The sequence below is a fragment of the Balaenoptera acutorostrata genome, chromosome 20 (assembly GCF_949987535.1).
Source record: "Balaenoptera acutorostrata chromosome 20, mBalAcu1.1, whole genome shotgun sequence".
NCBI lineage: Eukaryota > Metazoa > Chordata > Mammalia > Artiodactyla > Balaenopteridae > Balaenoptera > Balaenoptera acutorostrata.
Window position 1 is genome coordinate 45,010,129 of NC_080083.1, and position 27,768 is coordinate 45,037,896.

At 35.1% G+C, this 27,768-nt stretch overlaps 1 protein-coding gene across 1 annotated transcript; it reads left to right on the forward strand.

Moving 5' to 3' along the window:
* The first annotated feature begins 436 nt into the window (after nucleotides 1-436).
* Nucleotides 437-19,570, forward strand: FBXO47 (F-box protein 47). The gene is made up of 11 exons (XM_057536470.1): nucleotides 437-518; nucleotides 2,359-2,565; nucleotides 3,123-3,215; nucleotides 5,872-5,948; nucleotides 7,272-7,349; nucleotides 8,957-9,065; nucleotides 13,630-13,806; nucleotides 15,290-15,436; nucleotides 16,116-16,258; nucleotides 18,565-18,724; nucleotides 19,382-19,570. The coding sequence occupies exons 2-11, from the start codon at nucleotides 2,385-2,387 to the stop codon at nucleotides 19,492-19,494; spliced, it is 1,278 nt and encodes a 425-aa protein (XP_057392453.1). The 5' UTR covers nucleotides 437-518; nucleotides 2,359-2,384; the 3' UTR covers nucleotides 19,495-19,570.
* The last annotated feature ends 8,198 nt before the right edge of the window (nucleotides 19,571-27,768 follow it).

Below are 27,768 nucleotides of genomic sequence, written 5' to 3' on the forward strand. Positions count from 1 at the left end.
GGGTGGGGGGAGGAATTAAAAACCGGCGCAAAACTAGGTTAAAGGGAAAGGAAGTGGTTTGGGGCAGATGTGTGCTGCGCCAGGTTGGGGCTCTTCGTTTTGCACCCTCCCCTCCCCTCCCCGTCTCTAACGGCTCCACCCCTTCCTCTCATCAGCCTGAAGCAAAGGGTGGCTTTGGGTTAAGTTCAGGATCCAAAGGCCTCATCGCCGTTAATTATTCATGGTGTAGGAGGGCACTGTGGGTGTCGTTCTTTTAAATATTTATGAGGGGGCGGGGCCTCCCTGCCGCTGTGGCTCCTGGGAGGGTTCTAAAATATTCCTGTGGAAGGAGGGTACTATGGGAGCCGAGGTTCTTGCTATTCATGAGGGGGCGGGGCCTCCTTCCCGCTGGGGCTCCTGGGAGGATTCTAAAATATTCTCGAGGCCAAGGGGGCGCCTGGGAGGCTGGAGCTGAGGGGAGCCGGAACCTCCCTCTTCCCGGCGGCAAAACCTTGAGGAAATATTTTCTTTTTTAAACAGTAAGAAATTTGAGGATGGTAGGACAAAACGATTAAGTCCCATTTTCCTGTGATCTTTTAGCCGGAAAACTGTCAAAATCTGTGGTAAAAAGAGATTTTTTCCCCCAATGCTTTCTGGAGATAGTTTCATCTTTTCATGGGCTGAAGAGGGTCAAAAATGCACCACAGTGTGCTTTGACTCTTATATTGACTAGTTTCTCTTTTATGGCCTCCCTAGTTTACCTCTTTGGAGATGTTTTGAGCTAATTCCCGAGCAGATGGGGGTGGGTCTCTTCAAAGGATTTTCTTAGGTTAAAACAAAGTAGAAATCCTAGTGAATTGCTGTTGGACGGTTTTCTCTGAAAAGGGGGGGGGGAAAGTTCATCCAAGAGGGCCCTCAAAGCCTTTCACACGTAGGCAAGAATGAGTGGGGTGGAGCAGGGTATTGAAACATCGTCTTATTAGGATTATTTGGGCTCGTGATTCTCATTCTCTAGAGGGCTGAGAGGAAACCAGAAATAATTTGGAATTACACCTTCAGGGTTTTCAGAAAAGCCTGCTATCTCCCCCAAAACGTTCAGGTCTGAGGAAAATAAAGAATTGTAAGAGGAGAGTTCAGTTTTAGAAGAATTTGGGTTATTGTGTTTCAATCATCTCAGAGGTTTAAAAATATATGTAGTGTGTAGTTGACACACTAAAGTCCCCTGGGTATTGGGTGTCAGTGAGTCTCTGAAGAGCCCACAGGCCCCCACCCAAGTCCCAGGTTACCTGGTCCTCAGAGAAACAGAACAAATCCTAGGCCAGATGTATATTTTACTATAATGAAAATGCTTTAAAATGCCTACTGTGAAAAGTTAAAAACAATCTTATGGATTAAATAAATTAAGATTCTTCCATTTGATGGAATCCCATGCAGTTCTTAAAATATCAGTACATATACTTGCAGAAGTGTATCTATTGGCATAGAAAGAAATTACAATTCTAATTACAATTAAAACTGAAAAAGCAGATTGCAAAATAGTGTGAACAGAGATTCCCTCTTTTTTTGTAAAAATGAAATGTATATGTAAAATTCTGGAATGATATAAACCAAAGTGCTTAATTTTAAATGTTAAAAACCAAATGAATTTAATTTTCTTCTTTTTGTTTTGCTGTATTTTGTAAAAATTTGACAATGCACACGTTACTTGTGTAATTTTAATGATTATTTTTAAATATCTGCTAAATTGAATGCTGAAGCAAAGTGCTATGTATAGTATGTTTTTTTTTAAATTAATTTCTTTATTTTTGTGTTGGGTCTTCGTTTCTGTGCGAGGGCTTTCTCCAGTTGCGGAGAGCGGGGGCCTCTCTTCATCGAAGCGGTGCGTGGGCCTCTCACTGTCGCGGAGCACAGGCTCCAGACGCGCAGGCTCAGTAGTTGTGGCTCACGGGCTTAGTTGCTCCGCGGCATGTGGGATCTTCCCGGACCAGGGCTCGAACCCGTGTCCCCTGCATTGGCAGGCGGATTCTTAACCACTGTGCCACCAGGGAAGCCCCTTTAAAAATGTCACATAAAAATGTCACATTTCTTTTCTTAGAATATATCTCATCCAAATACACATCTCATTTTCTGCTAAAGCTCTATCTAAAATATTTGGCTAAGAGGGAAAAGATCTTTAAGTATTTCATATCATGCTGAGATGAATAAATAGACTCTACTGGTTGGACTCCATAAATTGGACATCACATTAAAAGTTTTGTAAATATAAAGAGACGGGTGTTGCCCATCAAAGTATGAACCTCTCCATTTAAAAAAACAACAGCTCTTCATCATTATGACTTCCTTTCTTCGTTGTCTCTTTTACTTTGTTTCTCTAATCAGGATAAATTCATGAGATAAGAAAAAGGATGGCATCTAGAGTAAATACCAGTTTCACTTTGATTCCCAACCAGAAATACAGACGTAGTAATCATCGATCCAGCCATTTTCCCAACATCCTTGACCCAGATTCTCAGCCCTTATCAACGCTTGGAAATTTTAAAGCCTTGCCATTGGAAATATTCCAAATAATCTTAAGATGTTTGTCAGGTGAGGTTTGGGGTCTATGAGTAGGCTACATGGACAATTGAATGTTTTATTTTCCCCAAGAACTAGTTTGTCATCTTAGGCCCTGCTAGAATGTTAATGGTGTTCACATTTTTTATTTTTAAAATTTCATCAGTGTTAGGTAAGTGGTACTCAAAGAAAATATGATACTCAAATGCTTTAAAACATGCTTCTAATTATAATGACATGGTAATTTGACTGTTACATCCCCAATGTTTCTAATTCATTGAGAACTAGATTTAAAACAATTTTAAGATTTTCCTTTTTCCCCACTTTTATTAATTAATTAATTTATTTATTAGTATTAATAATATTATTATTGTTATTAATCTATTATAAATTAATAGATTGTGCTAATAGTGATGTTCTTGTATTTAAGCCATTCATATATGTGTGTGTGTGTGTGTGTATATATATATATATATATATATATATATATATATATATGTTTCTTTTGATAGTGAAGGATATCAGCATGCTAAGCATGGTGTCCAAAACAGTCAGCCAGCACATTATTAATTATATCTCAACCTCATCAGGAAGCAAAAGACTTTTACTACAGGACTTTCATAACCTTGAGCTGCCTGACGGGAGACAAGACTCCACTATATTGGAACACTACAGATCTCTAGGTAATTTATGTAATGTAATGAGAAGTGTAACAAGTAAAGAACTATACTTAGTTAAGGGGATTTTATTATACAATTCTGTAAGGCCTGTGTGAAATGGAATACTTCCTATTTCTATGATGCTTTTACTCTTCAGTGTGAGGACTTTCCCTTAATAACAGTCCCTTACACTTATATTTAAAGATGAGAGAATGCACTTTAAAGTGTCAGTCCTTGTGATTTCATGTGGATACAATGTCACCTGTGCTTATTGTCTAGGTGGCTTGCCAGTTTAGGAAACTGATGTATTTTTCTATGCTTTACTTCCTGTGAATCCAATGAGTTTTATCTCTGTACTGCTTTTCCCTTTCAACCATAATCTAGTTCTTAAAATAGAAATTTAAGCATATTGTGGAAAATCACTTATTCTCTTATCAGAAACAGTGGTTTTCTTTTTTTTTAAAGCACTGTGCACATTTACTAATAAATCATTATGCTATTATTAAATTAACCTTATCAAAGGAAATTCTGGACAATTTCTTCCCTTGATTTGTAATCATTTATGTCTTTTACCCCATTCATTGATTTCATTCTCCCTAAGAGTGCTGAAATAAAATTCTAATTTTGACTTGACTAATGACACCAGTTTAATTATGAAGCTACTTATAATTAACCAAAACATGGCAATAAAACTAAATATCAGAGTGATGTTGAGATGTAAATAAAGGCATAAGAGTAAGTTACCTTTTAGTAGCCCAAGGATGCCTAGCTTTAAGATAATAAAATAAGACTATATAGATGTGTAAATACATCAAAGTGTATTTGACAAGTATACTTAGTAAGGCTAAATGAAAGGTCTGTAATCTGGTTACAATGTTATTGGTTTCAGTATTTATGATTAGGCTTTGTGAAGCCTGTAACAGAATAGGGCAATTACTTTTTGCTACTTGTCATTGTGAATATCTTTTTTCCAGTATCATTGGCTGCGGAGGAAGGCTACTTGGGAAAAACTTATTCTTTAGTTTTAATTTGAAAGAATTTTTTCTCCCTGACCAGGTTCAATTGCATAAACAAACAAAATAGCATTAAGACAATTATGTGGATAATTCAGTTAAAAATACAAATATGTATTAATCTTAAAAGCTAGCTTTTAAAAATGGTTTTACTCATGTAATGATTTCAACCTTCCATTTAAATTTTGTGCAGACACCTAGCTTATGACTAATTCTTCAGACAAATGTTTTATATACTTACCATTTCCTCATGTTGCCATTCCTATCTGATCTGTTCTTGTTTTCCGACATTAAAATAACATTTTCAGAATTCTCCATTCTAAGGATTATAAATTTTAATTTGCTTCTTCATACAAAACAGAGCAGATGGCCAGTGTGGAAAGAACATTACATCTGACTCTATTTTAGTGGGAAGAAATTAAAGAAGTGAGTCTCTAAAGGGTATAGCAGAGCACCTGTGTTAAAAGAACAAATAAGAAGTCAGCCAGTATTGGTTTTTATGGTAAATTGAAACCCTTAAAAATAGGCGTTCTACATTAGAAAAGGCAACCAACATACAGTTATAGCTTACAATTCCCCAGCTATGATATGCCATGGGACTGGATGCCAAAACATGAAAGGAAGAGAACTCAGCCTGAAAACTAAACACTGAAAATGTCTTTTTATGTACAAAAATAAGGAGGGCTTATGTTTAAAACTCAATTCTGGTCATGTGTTGCCCAAACATAGCAACTTCTAAAAATAGATTCAATTCCCATAGATTCTACAGAATTATATATAAAGTAGTTATTATATTATGTAAAAAAGTAAATGCAGAGAAGATGAAAACTGAAGAAAGTCGTGATATTCAGATATATATTTTCCTACCATGTATCTTATTTTTAGTTTGAGGACATTTGGCCTTATAGGAATGTTAACAATGTATTGCCATTTTAGGAAAACAGAACACTTAAAGTTAGAGGAAACAAATTACAACCATACACTTCCTGTCACTGTAGTTCAAGTTACATATCTCACTGGGAAACTGAAGGGTTTTTTTTTTCTTTTTTAAATATCTAAACACAAAATTCTATACATTCTTAACATGCAAGCCCCATAAAAGGATATCTCTGAAGGAAGAGATAAATATTTCATCCAAACTGGATACTTTCTGTGAGAGAAAAACCGACTTCTAATCTCTGAAATTTTAAGTACTTACGACTTCAAGTTTTTGTATTTGGAGAAAGGAGTACAAAATCTCTTTTCTCATTCTTTCCATTAGCAACTCTTAAAACATTTTCCATGGTGGACATGAGCTTAATTTTAAGAGATATTGGAATATGTTTTCTGTGGAATAAAGACAGTAGAGTTTCCCTGTTGTGTTTTGTGTTTGATTATTGTATCTTTTTAAATCTAAATACTTTCTCGTATCTGTACTATAGCATCAATTTCACAATTTTTTGTAAGATTTTATGCCATAGCTTCTTAGGTGGACACCAGAATCACTTGGTAAACACCATATATAAGTGTTCTGCACCCTTCCTCCCAAACTTCCTCTTAAAAACTCTATCAGCTCACAGCCCACTATGGTATACTTGACTTTCAGGAAACATTATGCTGTGAGTTATAGACATTCTTAAGTTAATTACATTGTTGTCATTTTTTCATGTGTCTCTTTACTTTCTCAGGTCTACTGTTTAAAAGATGTACATTGCTGCTACCCACAAAGGAAAGACTAAAGTACATTCACAAGATACTCGCAGAAGTAAGATCATACTTCTGAATTAGCTCACAGTCTTGATGTCCAGTAAAGATATTTTATTATTAATGTCTTATACTCATTTTAAATCTATCTTTAATTAGTAGAATTTCATGAATTGGTACTAAAAAATTGGTTGATGATAATCTAATACTTTACCAAGTGCTCAGAGATTATAAAACACCAAAATGTAGTATAGGAGTATTTTACTTATTATAAAATAATTTTTACATATAACTAAGTACATCATTCAAGTTTATTAGGTTTATCGGAGTAATAAAAGTATTTTTACCTCATGTGGGAATTCTGAGGTTGTTTTAAAGTGGTGATTTAGATATTTTATTAAAATGAAAATTATTTCCAAATGTTAACATTTTACTATTTAAATATATGTATTAAAACTATTTTTAATATATAAAATGACAAACCTTTTATGATAATTTATGATTTGGAAATGTGTATCAATATGTTTGGGCATAATCTCTGTTAGACATTGAGTTTTACTATATAAACCTAATATATATCTAATACTGCTGATTCAGTTTTACACTCAATATGCAAACTGTTTCTGATCCACTGGCTTTTTTCATGTCAGTGTTTGCATTGAGTTCAGCTGTATGTTATTGCAGCAGCTTCCAAGATGATCTTCCTGCCATTCACTTCTTCACTTCCCAAGACATTCTAAATGCTGAATCACTTACATCAAATTAATTTTCTTGCTTTTAAAAATATTTCCGTGGCTACTCAATTTCATCAAGATAAGGTCCGAAGTCCACAGGTGGTATTTAGGGTTCCCCCTGACAGTGCAGCCTTACTTTCTACTACTTTGAGCCTAATTAAGCTGCTCATATCTTTCTGTCCAAATGAATATTTAAAATTTTTACCTCTATACCATTTTGCCCTTATTGTTTCCCTCACCAATACGATCTATTGATTATATTTGAATCCTACTTAAAGACATTGCTTGTTTCACATCCTTCATAAGCTTTTTTAATCATTCTCAAAATTATCTTTTCCCTGCTTTCATTGTATCTGATATGTTTGGTCATTTTAGCATTTATACATACTTTATCCTGAAATATAAAATTAATTTCATGTTTGTATATCTTATTGTTCTAAAAAAATTGTGAGCTCCTTGAGGCAAAGACTTTGTTTTATATTTCTTTCATAATCCCCACCTATATAACATGAGACTAATCAGTTATTTAGTGTTTTAGTTATTTTCAGTTTAGACTGAAAACAATCCTAGCGTATTTCCATTAAATTTGAATGTCAAATCATTGCACAGTTCCACTGAAAAGGAGGAATTAACAGTTGTTCTCTTTACAGGTTTCCTGTTTTAAATTTAACGGCTGTGTAGCTCCATTGCAATGTTTAGGATTACCATGTTACGGCATGTTTTTACAGGTACATTTTTTTTTTAGTGAAAGAAGAAAAGGAATTCTTTTTGGACTGTTATCAAGTAGAGCATGTAATCTGTCTTTCTATAGGATAATAAAAGTAATAATGATCTAAAAAGAAAACAAAATAACATTGTAAAGGTTTGAGAATGTGTTAATCTAATAATATGTTTGCCACCTCAGATTTTCTTCTTGGATTTCTCACTGGTAAGAAATGTTTAACACTTATTTGCTCTATACCCTTGAATGTCCTTGAAGTTTCCAGCCAATTGTAATGACTAGAAATATTGTGGGGTAGAGGGTGTGTGTGTGCAATGAGTTTTAAGTCTTGGGCTAGTTATTCAGGATATGATCTTAGAAATGAACTGTATAAAAAAAATAGTAACTATAGGAAATGATAGGGATAACTAACCTTTTTGTGGTAATTATTTATATATATATATATATATATAATTACTGTGTTATATGCCTTTAACTTATACAATGTTATACATCAATTATATCTCAGTAAACCTGGGAGGGGGGAAAAAATCAACTGCATGATTTTAAGAACATTTTTTACTATTTTATTATAAACAAAGAAGATAATAACATTATTATTAATGCTGTTCAATATATTATTAATATATTGCACTGTTCTAAGCAGTTTGCATGTATTAACTTACTTAACTATTACAGCAACCTTATGAGGTTTACAACAATCTTACAACAGTCTTGCTTATATCCCATCCTGCCAGCCAGCCACCATCTGCGTGTACAGATTCCAGGGGCATAGGCCCTCCTTCTAGCCCTCTTCCAAGATAGATAGATTTCTGCTTTTTCTTTTTCCCTTTGGAACAGGTAATATGAGCACATGTATTCATATAAAATTCAAAAGGTACAAAATGGTATAAAGTGAATTGTAAGTCTCCTCCCAGGCCTGTTCCTTGTTCACAGAGTTCCCTTCAACAGAAGTAACCACTGTTAGCAGTTTCTAGTATGTCCTTCCAAAGAGAATAAGATTCATTTTTAAACTACTGAAATGTAGTTCAACTATTTTAAGAAAAATTGATATGATTAATCAACTTTTTCAAAATCTACATATAGTTGAATACCATTTGAATTTTTTCATATATGTTTAACTGTACATTCTGGTCTCCTCAAAGATAATTATTATATTTGGTCCTAATAAAAATTGGTTTTTGTTCACACCCAAATGTCGTAAATAAATGCTCATAATTGTCACATTAAAATGAGGTCATTATCATTTGTAAGCAATAGCATAAATGATAGCTAGAGGGGATCAAAAAGGTTCTACTGTAGTCTAAAACTAAGCCACAGTATGGTTGTGAGTCAGATGTCTAAAGTTGTATCTATATTGTCAGAGTTCAGGATTCAGTACCATTTAGTTCCCTGAAAAGATACTCCCTATGCAACCAAAAAGAAACTGGATTTTGGAGCATTTCTAGGTTTTGTTTATATAAAATTTCCTACGAATTTGAACAGTTCCATAGTGGATAAAAATTGCACATTGCCTCGATTTTATGCTACCGCAGTTATGGTCATAAGGCAATAGTGACTTACGTTTTGATTTGATGATTTGAACATCTGAAATGTTTCCTTTATCATCCTCAGACCTTAACAGCAGGATGGGATGAACTTGAGTGCCATCGTGTTTATAACTTCTTATGTGAGCTGACTAATCTCTCCCGCAAGATGCAGACAGTTGTCTGCAGCAAACCAGGTAAAGAACTAAAATTCAGAGATAACATTATACAGAGATTAAAATAGAAAAAAAAAAAGTATAGTTCTAAAGTGTATTTCAAAATAAATTGTGGCATTCGTTTGTAGTAAAAAGACAAAGAGATGTAAGGGAATGATAAACACTGAATCAGATAGTGAGGCAGAAGTGGCCTGTGATTAGAGAAAGAGAAGCGCTCACAGGGCTTCAACCACATTAATAATATTTTATTCCTTAAGCTGGTGGAGGATACAAAGGTGTTCATTATAGTATTCTTTAAACTTCTATATATACCTGAAATAGTTCATATTTTAAAATATATAAGAGGGACTTCCCTGGCAGTCCAGTGGTTAGGACTCCATGCTTCCACTGCGGGGGGCATGGGTTTGATCCCTGGTCGGGGAACTAAGATCCTGCATGCCACACGGTGCAGCCACAAAAAAAATTATAAGAACCCTACAATTTAGCAATTTCACTCTGAGAAACTCCCACAGTATGCACAAGGAGATGTATAAGAATGAGCATTGCAGCATGTAACCAGGGAAAGCTGCAAACAGTGTAATGCCTGTTGTCAGGAGAATGGATAAATGAATTATGGCATATTTATACAATTAAAACCATTAGTAGTGGGCTTCCCTGGTGGTGCAGTGGTTGAGAATCTGCCTGCCAATGCAGGGGACATGGGTTCGAGCCCTGGTCCCGGAAGATCCCACATGCCATGGAGTAATTAAGCCCATGTGCCACAACTACTGACCCTGCGCTCTAGAGCCTGTGAGCCACAACTACTGAGCCCACATGCCACAACTACTGAAGCCCACGCGCCTAGAGCCCGTGCTCCACAACAAGAGAAGCCACCACAATGAGAAGCCTGTGCACTGCAACGAAGACCCAACCCAGCCAAAAATAAAAATAAATAAATTTATTAAAAAAAAAAACATTAGTAGTTAAAATGAATTAACTAGAGCCATGTGTATTACTATGGATAAATCTCAAAATATAATTTGAGAAAAAAAGGTTACCAAACAATACTTTTAATATGATACCATTTATATACATATTAAAAACATGCAAAACAATTCTATATATTCTTTATGGTTATATACATATGTAAAAAAGTATAAAAACATAGTTGGGAGGTATGATAGTTAATTTTGAGTGTCAACTTGGGTAGGCCACAGTACCCAGATATTTGGTCAAACATTATTCTAGATGTTTCTTTGAAGTTATTTTTTAGATGAGATTAACATTTAACTCAGTAGATTTTGAGTAAAGTAGATTACCCTCCATAATGTGAGTGGGCCTCATCCAATCACTTGAAGGCCTTAACAGAAAAAGACTCCCCTCCCCAAACAAGAAAGAATGCTACCAACAGACTGCCTTTGGACTTGAACTAGAACTCTTCTCTTGTCTGCAGCCTGCCACCCTACCCTGCAGATTATGGACTTGCCAAGCTTCCAGAATCCTCATGAGCAAATTCCTCAAAATAAATCCTTCTCTATGTATATACACACATCCTGTTAGTTTTGTTTCTCTAGAGAAAGCTGACTAATACAGGAGGGATAAAACCCAATTCAAGATGGTGATTACCTCTGGGGAGGAAGGAGATTGGGACTGATACACAAGAAGTTTTAACTATATCAGAATGTTGTATTTATTTTTAAAAATCTGAAGCAAATATAGCAAAAAAATAAAGATTTGACAAAGCTAGCTGATCAGTACACAGTGTTTGTTATAGTATCTCTGCTTTTCTGTCAGCTTGGAATATTTCATTATGAAACAAATCATGGCAGATTTTTTTTTTAAAGGCAGACATAGAAGCCCAATGAAACAATAACAAAATTAATTTATCATGTCCCTCTCTTGATCAAAAAGTTTTATTAGCTTCCTTATATCTTCAAAATAAAGCCCAAACTATTTATATTGGCCTTCATATTCTAATCCTAACTTACTTTTTCAAAATTATTGCCCACTACCTCTGTATCAGTTTGACATAGGCATATTGCTCTACTCACTGTATCTCAGACACCTCTTACACATTTCTACCTCATACCTTTTATTCATTCTCTCTTTTTCCTGAAATACCATCTCTCCTTTTCACCCTTTAAGACCCAATTTACCTGACCTCCTCCGTAAAGCCTTTCCTTATCTTCCCAGACCTGCAATAATCTCTCTCCTCTAAACTTCTGTGTTACTTGACTTAACACATCAGGAGATACTTACATATGGCCTTAGTGCATTGGCAGACTTTCCATTTACACTTGTCTTATCTACAAGTAAGTAGAACATAAATGGTATAAAAATATAAAATGTAAAATGGTGTCACCACCAGGGAAAACAGTTTGGACAGTCCTCAAAAAGGTAAAGGTGGAGTTATCATATGACTCAGCAATTGCACTCCTAGGTACATAACTAAGGAAATTGAGAGCAGGAACAAGGACAAATACTTGTATACCAGGGTTCACTGAAGCATTATTTTCAATAGCCAAAAACTGGAAACAACCCAAGTGTTCATCAATAGATGAATGAACAGACAAAATGTGGCATATGCATACAATGGAATATTATTCAGTCATAAAAAGGGGTGAAGTTTTGATACAGGCCACAACATGATGAACACTGAAAATATATAATAAGGGGCTTCCCTGGTGGCACAGTGGTTAAGAGTATGCCTGCCAGTGCAGGGGACACAGGTTTGAGCCCTGGTCCGGGAAGATCCCACATGCCATGGAACAACTAAGCCTGTGTGCCACAAATACTGAGCCTGCGCTCTAGAGCCTGCGAGCCACAACTACTGAGCCCATGTGCCACAACTACTGAAGTCCGTGCACTTAGAGCCTGTGCTCCACAGCAAGAGAAGCCACCGCAATGAGAAGCCCGCACACCGCAACGAAGAGTAGCCCCCACTCGCTGCAACTAGAGAAAGCCCATGCGCGGCAGTGAAGACCCAACACACCCAAAAATAAAATATAATTAATTAATTTTAAAAATATATATATATGCTAAGTGAAATAAGTCAGACACAAAAGGACAAGTATTGTATGATTCCACTTATGTGAGGTACCTAGAACAGGCAAATTCATAAAAACAGAAAGTAGATTAGAGGTTACCAGGATCTGGGAAGACGGGGAATGTAGAGTTATTGCTTAATGGTTACAGAGTTTCTGTTTGAGAAGAGGAAAAAATTTAGAGTAAGACAGTGGTGATGGTTGAACAACACTGTGACTGTAATTGATGCCACTGAATTATATACTTTAAAAATGGTTAAAATAGCAAATTTTATATTATATATATTTTACCACAATTTAGGAAAATAATGTAATATATCAAAAACTGTTGAATTATATACATTAAAGGGTAAGGTATACAGTATGTAAATTATATATATTTCAATAAAGCTGTTTAATAAAAACATGAGATACCACTTCATACCCACTAGGATGGCTAGAACCAAAAAGTCAGATAACAAGCGTTGGTGAGAATGTGGGGAATTTGGAGCCCTCATACATTGCTGGTGGGAATGCAAAATGGTGCAGTCACTTTGGAAACAATCTGGTAGTTATTCAATAATTAAATATAGAGTTACCATATGACCCAACAATCCCATTCCTAGGTGTATCCTCAAGAGAAACGAAAACATATGTCCATACAGAAACTTGTACATGAATGTTAATAGCAACATTGTTCATAATAGCCAAAAGGTGAGACAACCCAAATATCCATCGATGGGTGAATTGATAAAAAAATGTGGTATATATCTATACAATGGAATATTATTTGGCCATAAAAAGGAATGAAGTATTGATACTTGCCATAACATGGATATACCTTGAAAACATACTAAGGGGACTTCCCTGGTGGTCCAGTGGTTAAGAATCTGCCTTCCAATGCAGGGAACGCGGGTTCCATCCCTGGTCAGGGAACTAAGATCCCACATGCCACAGGGCAACTAAGCCCACATGCCACAACTACTGAACCCACGCACTCTGGAACCCACGCGCCACAACTAGAGAAGCTCATGCGCTGCAATGAAAAGATCCCGCATGCTGCAACTAAGACCCAACACAGCCAAATAAATAAATAAATAAAAAGAAAATAAGTATTTAAAAAAAAAAGCATGCTAAGGAAAGAAGTCAGTCACAAAAAACCACCTACTACGTGACTTCATTCATATGAAGAATAGGAAAATCTATAGAGATGGAAAGTAGTGCTTAGTGCTGGGTGTGGTAAAGGACAGAAGGATAGGAGAGTGATAGCTAAAAGGGCAGGGTTTCTTTTTGAGGTAATCAAGATGTTCTAAAATTTACTTGGTAATGGGCACATATATCTGTGAATATACTAAAAAAAAAGTTGAATTGTACACTTTAAATTGGTAAATTTTATGGGATGTAAATTGTATCCCAATAAAGTTGTTTTAAAAAAAGTAGTTCCTTGATAATCTCAAATTTTTACAGAGTAAAATGAAGTAACACTCTCAGTACAAAGCATTTAATGATGTATGTCTTGACCTATCCAATATGCATATCAATCTTTCTAGGAAGAATTGTTTACAGTTCTTTTGTCTTCATAGGAAATGCCCGAAAACTGGAGTTAAGGATCAGACTGTTCTGTAGGAACGTTCTTCTTGATCATTGGACCCATCGAAGTGATTCTGCATTTTGGTTGACGTGTATATTAAAACCATGGCCAATGGTGAATCAGGCAAGATTACTGTATATCATCTTTGGACCAGTAGCTCCTCAAGATGGTGAGCATTCATTTCTTAGGGATGTATGTTACAAAATTGGTTAATTACTTTCACTTTAGGAAACATATCTTTTTGTACCTGCTTAGTTTCATCATTCCTAATAACTGAACCGTGTTTCATGATTTCATAAATGTATACTACATTAACTTGTACGTAACTTAAGCATCAAGACAGAAATTGTTCTGCTGCAGGCCATTTCCAAATATATTCTCATCATCTCTGATTTACCCAAAATAACTGCATTTCATTTTTATTATATATATTGGCCATGCTGCACAGCTTGTGGGTTTTTAGTTCCCTGACCAAGGACCAAACCCAGTCCCACGGCAGTGAAAGCCCGGAGTCCTAACCACTGGACCACCAAGGAATTCCCTGCATTTCATTTTTAAACATTATTTTTTTTTAAAAAATATACTTATTTATTTATTTTTGTCTGTGTTGGGTCTTCGTTGCTGCACACGGGCTTTCTTTAGTTGCGGTGAGCGGGGGCTACTCTTCCTTGCGGTATGTAGGCTTCTCATTGCGGTGGCTTCTCTTGTTGTGCAGCACGGGCTCTAGGCGCACAGGCTTCAGTAGTTGTGGCACGTGGGCTCAGTAGTTGTGGCTCACGGGCTCTAGAGCTCATGCTCAGTTGTTGTGGCGCGTGGGCTTAGTTGTTCTGCGGCATGTGGGATCTTCCCAGGGCTTGAACCCGTGTCTCCTGCATTGGCAGGTGGATTCCCAACCACTGCGCCACCAGGGAAGCCCTTTAAACATTATCTTAACTCAAGATTATATTTGCTGCTGTAGGGGACTAATAATGCAAGGGAAGTAATGTGGTAGTCAGAATTGATGTTTTACTTAATTTGGGGTGCATCATATTATTTTTTGCAAGTTTTTGGCCTTTCTAATTAAGTTTTGCTTGGATGAATGTTAAAATTAGCATGTATTTAGTTCACACTGCCTTATATCAGGAGTTAACTAGTTTAAAGTGTGTTGAGTAGCAGCAGGAAGCCAATCTGGGATCAAATTTTGTTTGTGTGTGTAATTCACAAAGAGAATTGGTCATAGGTAAATAATAAAAAATTGACTGGATTACTCTGTTTTGATATAAATGTCTGGAAAATTCTCAAATACAAATTCTCTCTTTTTGGAAGTCTATCACTAGGTTTTATTTCATTTTAGTAAGATTACATCAATTGTTTATTTTAATTTCTGTTATGGGGTAGCATTATCTTTGAACCAGAAACAGTGTTTTGCTTGGTGAAACTACCTTTTCCTCATTTAGCTATTGTTGCTGTGCTTCATCACATCAGTCAGAGACATTAAAATTTATACTGTTATCAGAATTGACCTTTCATTATGAAAGTTAAAATGAAAGTAGCATATATAAGTAATGGATTCCATTATGCAATCCAATTTCCTTTTTAAACAATCTGTGTAATCTTTATCACAAAGCCAACTATTCTGTCATAGCCTAGCTTTTGTTTCAATTATCATTCAGGACAGGTGGTTTGGCAGAAAATGATAGAAGAACCTGCAGATGAACCCAGTCTGAAAGGTTTGGCTGATGCCATTAAATTACTATATGATACAGGCACCAAAGGATGGACAGCAGATGATGTTATCAGTCTTGTAGATGAACTATCAGGTAAAAAGAATTATTTACCACATACAGTAATAGAAATTTGTTATTAGAATACAGTTATAAAATTGTAAGGACAACTCTATAGGTAACAAAAGAATTGCCTATTGGAAATCACTAAATGCTTTAAAATATTTAAAGTTTGGCTTTTTGTTTGAAGAGAATGCATATAATCAACTTACTTTCCTTCCATTTTCCTTGCCAATTTTATAAATATGTATTTATTGCTATTATTTGAAAGCTTCATAATTTAATTAGCTTAATTATTCCCATTTTGAAGTTCTCAGAAATACCTCCGAATGTTGGGTAAGAAGAAGGCCCTTTCCTGTTGGTACTGGCGAGATGAAACAATGTTTCGCATTCCTGAATAATCCTTTAGATTCTAAAGTTTACAAGATTTCTTTCTTTAGCAGGATTACACCACCTTGTCTGTTGACCTATGTGTAGGAGAAATGCTTTGACTGTATTACTAGTATATTTGTGAGAGTCGCTGTGACTTGGCAATAAATAATCTCTGTCCCCGGTTGAATGCTGTAATCGGAAAACTAAAGCATTTTTTCTGAGATTCTCCCTCGGCACTGATTGTATTTCCAATAAAGTAATATAATATTGCATGTAGTTAATGATGTTTACTATAGCTATTGTGTAATTTCTCATTAAATAACTGTTCTTTCTTTAATAAAAGTGGTTCCCCGTGAGTGGCTTCTAGAGAATAATGCACATCTCCTAATCCTAAGTGGGAACAGCATCTGTTTCACTTTCATGGCTAGTAAAGCTGTGAATGGACGGGCCATTGAACTGGCAAAGCTGATAGTCTTTTTGGCGTTGGTAAGTATAAAATAAGCTTTTTCTAGCAAATTGTTTAACATTATAGTTGACCTACTAGGGAGCTGCCCTGAAGGAACTGAAATATGTATGAAACATTTTGAAAGAATATGTATTTAAGTATATATTTTTATATATACTTAATATATATTTTAAATTTTTAAAATTTATATAATAAACTATCATATCTGGAATCGTTCCTTGTGTTAACCTCTCCCCACTTCATATCTGGATTGTCATTATATAGCTCTGCCAAGTTATATTCTTTTTTTTCCCTTAAATTCCATTTAAAAATAAAGCATCCCTTATGATTTGCTCCAGGATAATCCCTGGGCAGCAGGGAGAGAATGTGTAAGTGAGTGGTGGTAGAAGTGAAACAAGATTAGTAATTGTTGAAGCTAGGGAATGGATACTAGGGGGTCATAATACTACTCTCTTTACTTTTATATAGTTAAAATATTTTTCAAAATAAAAACACTTAAAAATATATTTAATATTCATTCATTTAACACAAATTGAGTGTTTACTATGGGCCATACCTGTGAGAGATTTTAGGACTGTGGAAATTAATAGAACAAATCCCTGACCAAAAGCTGCTTACAGTCTTCTAAGCAATATCAAAGTATATATAAATAAATTCAATGTGATAAGTGCAAAAATATGTAAAAAAAGATACAAAGGTATCAGAGAGGAGCCAATATTGGGTGGGCGTAGAGTACAGAGAGGGCTTCCCCAATTCCAGTAGATATAAGTTTTTTAAATGAATAGGAAGTGTTCACCAGACAGAGGGGTTCGATTATTCAAGCATGTACCTGCATGTGTTGCATAGATATCTCATTTATTTGGCTTCCATCACAGATGCCAGCCCAACCAGTGCTTCAAAAGCAATGGAATAATCTTCAGTTGGCTGTTGTGAGGAATAATTGAATGTAATCCATTTTCTACAAAATGGAGGCAGGATCTTCACCAACTCAGCTGCTTAAAACATGAATGAAATCTCTGTGGCTCTTTTAAAATGTGAAGAAAGCTACTAAATTAACTGTATTCTAAACGTAAATGTTTATTTTAATAAGCAGAGGCCTTCAAAAAGAAAAAAAAAGGAAAGAGAGAATTGGAACTGCATGACTATATCAGGGAACTATAAGCGGTTCAGTATTATTTCTGAAGGGAAAAATGTGCAGAAGAGGAGGAGATGGTAAGTTTAGATAGGAAGGGAGAGGCTAGGTAAGGCAGGGCCTGGTAGACCATTCTGTGGAGCTTGAACCACAGCAGCCACATTGCTGACAAGTTTTAGGAAGCAGGGAGACATTGTCAGTTTTACGTTTTTGGAAGGTGACTTTGGCCACACTGTAGTAAAAGGAATGGAGAGGAAACCGCTAGGGGTGGAGAAACCTCCGGAAAGCCTTCTCTGTTTAACATCTCAACTCTGGTCATTAATTTTCTCTAAATGGCCTCAGATTTGTCTTCTCTTTATCTTCATTTACCAGTGGTGTTCTAAGGCCACTGTATGTGTGGGGTAAGTCATCTCCCAAAATAGATTGCAAGCTCTTTGAAATCCAGGACTATGCCACTTATTTCTTTCGTAGTGCCTTGTACAGTGCTTTACACATAATAAGTAGTCAATATATCTTTCTTGTCATGTTAACATTATTTAGTTACAGTACTATATAGTTTATTTTCATGCTGTATGTTATTTGGCTATGTGAGTTAAATTGACCATTTAAGATGTTAGTAAATAAACCTTTTTCCTTTCAGTCAGTTTTACCTATAAACATGTAATTTTCACTTTATCTGTCTTTTAAATAATAGAGAAATATTCCCTACTACTCTCAATATGGAAAGTTGGTGTCACCATAGGGTTCTCTTGCCTGTTGAAATTGTCTGTCACCCTCATTGGACTCCTTGAAAATAGAGGCCGTGTCTTTATGGCTTACCATTGTATCCCCAGCTCTTAGCATGTGCTCAATAAACACTTATTGAATGAATGAGCAGGAGCCTTATTTTTCATGTTTAATAATTGTTTTCAATATTATTTCTTACATTAATAAATAGATATTCTATGATAATCTTTTTTTCTATGATAATCTTGAACCAGGCTTTTTTTACTTCACACTTTTCCCCACTAAATTTATACCATTTGAAAGCAAAGAAGTATTAGATATAAGAGCATTTCCCATTTATAGACTCAACATGATGTTATATGTATTAAATTCTGTAAAATTATAAACGGTCATTGTTAATACCATTTTCAAATTCTACAGCTTTCTTCAAATGAAGATTTACCATAATGCTTTGTATGTCTAAATCAGGTATGTGAGAAAGAACTATACTGCATGGATTGGGCAGTTAAAATGACGCGAAAAGTCTGTAAAGTCTTTAGCACTCCGGTGGAAAGAAATAACTTCCTGCAGAGTGTGGCAAATGCATTTGCGTATGTGATAATGGAAATGCTACAATCAGTTATGTCTGGTGAGTATGCATGTAGATGGTGCACAGTTGTGAGTAAAGTGCATTCTTGTCTCCCCTTAAGACATAGATAATTCTGTGTAGACTTTTATATCTAAGCTAAAAATAGAAAAATCAGACATTGTTTTTCCATGAGATATATTTAGTTCCTGGTTTCGTCACTTTTTAAATCTGGTATTAGTTTTAATGGAAAACATAAAGTTGAAGAGTCTGCTCTGAAAGGAACTAATTTCACTTCTGCACAGCAAAAAATTTTAACTTGCTTACTTAACCAACTATCATAATCGTAATATTCTTTATTTGTATAGTTTACACATGTATATTTTTATAGTTTTATTAGGTGCCCAACATGATAATTAACCCTATTTTACAGATGAGAAAACTAAGGCTTAGAGAAATTACCTGACTTGCCCAGGTCATGAAGTTAGAAGCAGTAAAGCATGCACCAGCATCTTTTTCTTCTGATTTCTAATTCAGAGCTCTAAATATAATTCCATGATTTCAATGGTTAACGTCTGACTTAGGGAAAATCACTAACTAGTCTTCTCTTACATATTATTAGGGAAATTGGAACATCTTATGTTTCAAATAAATCATATATTTAGAAACTTAACTGTCATTTTCTTTTCCCTACTGTCTATTCCTGTGTATGGCATATAGGAGAGCATGATGAAGACGACAGAAGCTTTCTGAATTTGTTCCATCTTGTGCATGCTCAGGCTAACTTCCATAAGGAGGTCCTGTGTTTGACCATGAATACTCTCTCTACCTAAATACTCAGAAAGCCTTGCATTTAGAGAATAACTCAGTGAACTAACTATTAGAAGAGTGCTACTTTTCCACACTCAGAGAATAGCATTCATGGCACTTTTTATCACCTAAGTAACCTAAGAATTCAAAAGCTGCATAAAAATTTAGAAGCAATTGCTTACACCATTATTAATATAAAAATTTCAGGCAAACCCAGGAATGTATTAAGATTTCTCTAGAAACCAAGCTGTGCTGCTCTAGATTTTGGTAAACCTAACACCAAGCTAAAATGGAACATTAGTGTTCAAGAATCTGGGGCCAGCCAACCTGTATGTGTGGGTCTTCAAAGCAAGAGAAAATTCTGATGCATAGTTAGAACAGACCCAAATTCACTAAATGGTGTGTATCTGTTCACTTTGCTTAAGTTGTGTAAACATAGCGTAGAATGTTTTGTGAAGATTTGCAGTATGATGTTTTGGAATGTGCAGATATAAATCACTTTTTTTACCACCTTCTTGGCATATGATTACAAAGAACATTTTATTTGCTTCATGTTTTGCAGATCAAAAACCAAAGTGTGTGTGTGTGTACGTATATATCCATACGTATATATATATATATATATATATGTATATGTATATGTATATACACATACATGCACACACATATATTTCCTTCTCTAAGACAAATAATCTAAAAAGTCTATAAATAGAGGAAGGCATATATTGTCTTAATACAATCAAGTCATCTTTTATTCTTTCCTGGGGATTAGAGTAAAATGTTGCAAGTAAGGAGAAATATAAAATGAAAGAAAGTAGCTATTCTGCTCCTAAAGCTTTTCTCCCTATCTATCTTAAAAAATAGGACTTGAAGGAAACTGAAAGCATGGATGGTTCGAGCAGCCCATGAGAGAATGGGGTTTATCTTCACTCAAGTAAATGGATTCCAAGAAGCTCCAGGACTATTTCAGTTTGACTAGCTTCTGCCACTGCCACTCTTACTATTAAAATAGAAAAAATAGTGCCTAACAAGCTGAAATAATGCTGGAGCCCTCCTGGATCTCCTATTTTCTTCTCCTTGGGTTTGATCACTTTACTTCTGCTGAAGACACACCCCTTCCCACTGGACTTCTCAGAGGCTGACTTTTTCTTTTCCTAAGCCCTTGACTTAACTCACCTATGGAGTTGAGGAAGGGAAGAAAAACTAGAAGATATGGAAATTACCCACAGGAGTGGGGTACAAATTGTGGGAAATTCTCAAGTTTGGCAAGAGGGGCTCAAGTTTGGCAAGTGGGGTACAAATTGTGGGAAATTCTCAAGTTTGGCAAGAGGGGCTCAAGTTTGGGGTACAAATTGTGGGAAATTCTCAAGTTTGGCAAAAAGATGATTTTTACTCCCACTAATAACAATCTAATGACACACCTTAATAGGATTGAGAAAGAGTGAAAATTGTGGAGAAGATATGAATTGTGATAACAAGGTTTTACTATGTTTTCGTAGCAAAAGGACTTACCTCTATTTTTGGAGGGTCAGAAATTAACTGCCTTTCTTTGATGGATTGTCCAACTGTAATTCCATCAGTGGCAGGAATTTTTTCTCCAGAGTTTAGTATTTACATATTTATGTACAAAATTCTTGCTTTTATCCTGGTTTCATTTTCTTCCTTTCAATTTAAGGATTCACCCACAACTAAATTATAAAGATTAAAAGTTGGCAGATACCAGAATACAAAAATAACACTTTAATTAGCTTTTTCTTTTCCCTCTCTCACCCTTTTTTCCATATGTGCCTTGGAAAGCCTAATCCATTTCTTTGTCAAAACACTGGTGACTCCAAATTGAGAATATTATATTATATGGGGGAAAATAGAAAAATAAAGGAAAAAAGTAAAATTTTTCATATAAATAGTGAATATTTTAAATATTTTACTAAATAAATGTTAAGTTTCATTCCCTTAGAGAAAGAAATTTGGCATTGTGAAATCTCCTTGAACCTTGAACTATCCAAGTCTCCACACCAGTTATTTTCAGCAGGTTTACAAAATAAGCATGGTTTAATTTAAAACATTGCTTATCTGGATTGTGAATCACACTACACGCTTCAATTGACATGACTGCTGCTGTAAATTTTTTTAAAACTCACCTTATTTCATTATTCTTAATAATTGTGAGATTATTATCTCACCATCCCCAGAAATTTGGAACATAAGAAAATCTGTTTCATTCTTTGGGTACAGTAGATAAATGATATCATCTTGCTACCACTAAAAAATAAACTGACAAATTCTTCATTCAATTATTAATAGATAAAATAACCTTTGAGACCAAATTTGAAGTTTCCTCAATTTGGCAGTTTTTTGCCAAATACATTTGTCATCAGGAACAAAGTGTGAATCAATTTTTAAGGTGGGAAATTAACTTGCAAAAGTATATATTATCATTAGTATTGATGTTTAAGTGATGGTAGAGGCAGTCATATTGCCACAAAAAAAGGGAGCATTTGCAAAATAAATAGGCTAAAAACACTGGGAGACTGTCCACTTCTAATTCATTCTAGAACAGTCATAAAATAACGATGTAAACTACCAACAGGTCAGATAACTTATCTCACCTGTACGTCTTTCTAAAGTAGGAGATTAACCTGGGCTTCTAGCTTTTTTCCCCTTTTGGTAGTGATTTCCTCAGTCTCTTTTGACCTTGATTTGTAGGATGATTTTTACTTCCACTAGAAGCAAGCTCAACAACACATCATTATATTTATTTTTACTATTGTTTCTAAACACACACACCACACCACACCACAATAGCACTAATAACAATCTAATGACACTCCTTAGAAACTGAAGTTTATATATTGTGATAAATACTCCGTACCTTATGAAACTATAGAACGTGTATCGTTAATACTTTTTTGGATAATTCCTTCTCATGCCCTGCTGACCCCTCAACTATATCATCTTCACGATGCAGGCAGTACGTTACTGTACTTGGGAAGCCATTCAAGCATTCAGGAAGCTCAAGCAGTTGTTTATCAGGCCGCTCCCCATAGCATGAACAATAGGCACCTTATTTCACCTTTATCCATCCCTTCATGGCTTAGTTGGTGCTTCCAGTTCTTCTGTTAATAACAAAGATTTTATTGCCAGGATAATTATTCACCTTTGGAGATTAGAGCAAGCATGAGGAATCCAGCAAAAAAGTGCAACTGGAAGAACCACCTTATATCAGTAAAAAGCAAACATGAGCCTCTTTGTGTGATGATTCCTCAAGAGTTAACCCCTTTAAGTGAATAGTACTCAATTATATGATTACACATTTTCATGTCAATAAATATTGTGAAGGGTAAAAACACAGTGCTACCACAAAAACCTCTTTGGTTATTGGACACCTTACTAGCAAGGAGACTTCTTTACCAATTCCACCAGCAGGTAGCTCTGAAACCTGTAAGAAATCAGGCGATGGAAATATGCTCCTTGGCTTATTGAGACATCACTAAGGTAGGAAAGATGACCTGAAAGACAGCTGTATTGGACAGTCTTCTCTAGGTTAAAAAAAAAAAGTGCCAAAGGACTAAGAACACTTTTTTTTTTTCATCAAGAAAGCAAATACAACTCCAGAAAATTCCTCAAGTAACTAGACTTAAAAACAAAAACTTAGTTTAGCTCTTGAAAGGCTTTTAAATTTTAAAAAATTAATAATTGTACATATTCTAAGATCACTGCTTTCTTAAAGGTGCACAAAACTGATAAGTACTCATTGTTATTTTTAAAGAATTGTATTTCTGGTGAACTGTCTTTGATACCTAAATATTTAAAATATTTGCTAATTTTATTTAATTTGTTATTTATTCATATTAATAAAATAAAATTAAAATTGAAAACATTTCTAACTTGTTCAGAGTTTGTCATGATGCAAATCATTGAGCATGTAATTCCTTTAAATTTTTTTGTATTTTTAAAAATTAAATGTTTAAAATTGAAGTATAGTTGATGTATAATACTATATAAATTACAGGTGTACAATATAGTGATTCACAATTTTTAAAGGTTATACTCCATTTATAGTTACTATAAAATATTTGCTATGTAATTCCTTTAAATTATTTCTTGTGGAAGAACTTATTTTTATTTAAGCTGTTAATTATAGCCCTACCATGATCAAAAAACTAAATGTCTTAATACAAAATAATGTTTCAATTAGCTATATATTTATGTATATTTTTATGCTTAATATTTTAGTGTATAAATAAATAATTTCATTTACTAGCAACAACTCTTAAATTGAACAATAAATCTATAAGCAGAACAGTATCCTATACTATTCTGTTATTTAATTCAGAGACAAAACTCCCAAGCAATTAATATTCCGATTGCTGCTAATATACTACAATTGTCATAGTTTAACACCAGTTTCAAAAAACAAAATATGTGATTAAGTATTGTGGATTACCTGCAATTTCCGATGACTACAAGATCTTACAGTGTATTTCTATGAACAGAGTTCTTAAATATTTCTAAAAAATGTCTGCCTTAGCAGATTTTTTTTTTTTAGTTTATAATGGAAGTTGTGTCAGTGAGTTTTTCTGTTTCCCCCTTTATATATGACTTTGCTTTTATTTTTACTTAAAATAGATGGAAGCAAAACTAACTTAGAAGAGGCCATTCTAGGCTTAGTAAGCATTTGGTCTGTGATAAAGCCAAAGCATGTAATTTACAAAGACAATTTTCCCACTTCAACTATGTTTAAGTCCTTTATTAAGGGACATTCCCATTATTTTTAAATAATTTAAAGTTAAAATGATACTGTTAAAGGATTTTGAAGTTTGAACAATGCTAATTTTAAGCCTTTTAAAAGAAAAGAAATTTTCTGAAATTTAATAAATCACGTCATGCCAAGTTTCAAACTCAAAGTTTGGATTTGATTCCATATAAAGTACCCAAACAATGAGTTTTAGGTGGCTCCAACTTAGTAACATTTATCTTCCCATTATTTAACTGTTTCCCAAAATATATTCTCTTTCTCCTAACATAAAATACATCATTTTTCCACCCAAACCCATTATTTTTTTAATCAAGAAAGCAGGTATTAATATAATGATTCTTAGCATTATGCCACATTAATTTTTTTCTAAGTAATCTGCAATTATTTAGAGATGTTTTTACTACATTGATGTGGGCCAAGTACAATCCTCATTTTTATAGGACATGATTGCCCTATGACACAGATTTATAAAATTTACACAAAACTTTATAATACTGATACAAAAGTAATTTTTTCAGTGTTTTATTATATTTTAGGATGGCAATACACAAATAGTTTAAATGTGAAATTTAGAAAATTTTATCGAAATGAACACAGTAAAACTCTGTTATAAACTGTCATATTGGGACTTCCCTGGTGGTCCAGTGGCTAAGACCCCATGCTCCCAATGCAGGGGATCTGGGTTCCCTGGTCGGGGAGCTAGATCCCACGGACCACAACTAAAGATCCTACATGCCGCAACTAAAAGATCCCATATGCCGCAACTAAAAGATTCCGCATGCCGCAACTAAAAAAAAAAAAAAGATCCTGCATGCCACAACTAAGACCCAATGCAGCCAAATAAATAAATATTTTAAAAATTAAAAATTAAACTGGCATATTATAGCATGGATATAGGCACAAAGTCATAAAGTTTCTTCCAAAATGTAACTGTTTATTTTTTAAAACCATAATATTTCACAAGTAATTGAAAATAAGGGTGTCTTTCTGTCTTTATATTGTGCCCAATACCAGTGGTATATATCACTGGTGTATAACTGAAATTGGCTGATTGTTTTCACTGAATTGATTAGTTGTTTCAACTTTGTATGGATACAGACTGAAGAGCCTTGACCTCATAAAAGACTTCAGAGGGAGCTCGGTTAGAGACTATACCACAAAGATCTATACCGCCATAATTAACTGTGTAACTTGGATCCCTCCAAAATACTGACACTTGCCCTAATTACCTAGGTAAGGACATAGAGCTGCTCTCTTGACTTGAAGTACAAAATTTTAGTTTGAAACACAAGTTATACCAAAGAGTTAAGAGGAATGTTTTAGTGGGAAATGTTATGTCACGGACTCCACAGAAAACAGAAGATCATCTCTGAATGTATTAATGCCATGCTTCTTGCATTAGTGTATCTGTCAGATTACCCCTTTTTGTTATATACCACTATGTAGTATTGTACTTGTTAATATTCCCTAAGCAGCTTAGACAAATGATCACTGATATATGTTTGGGGTAAATAAATATTTTCATTTTCTCCTCACAATGTGGCAGTTGGTACCCTAAAAGAGTTTGAAGTTGAGTTTTCATTATACAGTGTCATTTGGGGAGGGCAGAAAAGCGGACTACTGGTAAACTGTTAAAGAGTTTGTTCCTGGGAATTCTGTTTTCAAAGATGTAGTTTTTCATCCTAGAATTATAGAATTTTGAAATGGAAAGAGACATTAACAATTTTCTAGTCCAACCATTACATTTGTCAGAATAAACTGAAGCCCTGAATGTTAAATCACTTATTGAAGGCCACATAATTTGTTGCCTAGACAAGCTCCTAGAACAGTGTTTCTTCTTGGCCAGTATTTTAAAATGCAAGTTTTCCATCTTAATTTTGACATATACTGCCTCAATTTTCTTTCTTTTTAAAACCTGGAAGTTGAACACAATGTTATAAATCAAAACTATTAAGTTAATCTTTCTCCTTGTTTATTTTTAAGCTAGAAATAAAAATCAAATGTAGAACAATCAAGACAGACTTTTCAAAGGAATAGATACCACAGATTTGGGGCCCAAGGCTACTCTGGACCCTCAAATATATGGTTTCTTCAACCCTACTTGGACAGAGAAATATGTTGAAAGTTTTCTGTTTTGTTTTGCTTTTAAGAAAAGGAACATTTGACCATATAAAAAACATTTACTTGGGGCTTCCCTGGTGGCGCAGTGGTTGAGAATCTGCCTGCCAATGCAGGGGACACGGGTTCGAGCTCTGGTCTGGGAAGATCCCACATGCCGCGGAGCAACTGGGCCCGCGAGCCACAACTACTGAGCCTGCGCGTCTGGAGCCTGTGCTCCGCAACAAGAGAGGCCACGATAGTGAGAGGCCCGCGCACCACGATGAGGAGTGGCCCCCGCTTGCCACAACTAGAGAAAGCCCTCGCACAGAAACGAAGACCCAACACAGCCAAAAATAAATAAATAAATTTATAAAAACAAACAAACAAACATTTATTTGAGGGTAAGAGATTTTTCCCAAATAACAAGATAAGTGTAACCATCTTGTTTCAATAATTTATAATTCAGCTATTTAGAAAGAATGAGGACTATATATCTGTTTCTTTCTTTAAATGAGAAGCTGGAGCACAACGGGTATGGAGTGGGGAAGATATGATAAATCTTAAAAACTCAAATGACAACTTCCTTCTAGAGAGTGAGACATGGGAAATCACACAACCCCAGATTGTGCAATCTCTAAAGACAGTGATAAAGTGACTACTTCATAGATGAAGATAGACAACATGCTCTTGGACCTACAAGGGAACCCCCTCGTGTGAGAAAGGAAAGAACATACTTTAGCATAATATGCAGTTGCATTTAGACCTAAGGAAAGGCTATCAAATGAATTTTTGAGCAGTTCTCCATAGTAACTTTAATGAGTCTACATTTCAGCTCTCTGTGTTCTCAATACCTCTGTCTACAGCTCAAACGCACGCAGCAGCTGCCAGCCATGCCCACGAATTCCTGATGTCCCAGCCGAGTGAGTGCCTCTGCCTCTGAGCTCAAAAAGCCCCTTGCTTGACAGGGGTTAACCATATCCGGAAGGCTCTGGAAGAGGTCTGCTGGGCAGCAGGACTGCTGTTGATGAGAGGCTTCTTGTTGGACTGGAGTCCAGGAGCTGTGGGAAACCCAGAAACAGCAAGGCTCAGATAGGAATAGCAGCAAAGGTATCAGCTTCCGATACTGGTCATGGGCTAAGACAAGAATTGAGAGTTCTTCTCGCCACTCCGCCAAACCCCACAGCTGGGAAAGAATTGACATCTCCCGCAAGACCCCACTCCCAAGTAAATTTGATTTGCTATATCATCCTCCAGTTAGAATGAGTCACTAGTTAATTAATTAATGCAATTATGCAAGCATAATTGTAAGCCACCCTGCTGACATACAAAGATTTTTTTACCTTTAATTACCAGGAGAAAATGGACAAATTGGAGTTTGAGCACCTAACTTGAAGAAAAAACTAGGAAATATAGTCCCTCCCACCATGCACACCACTCC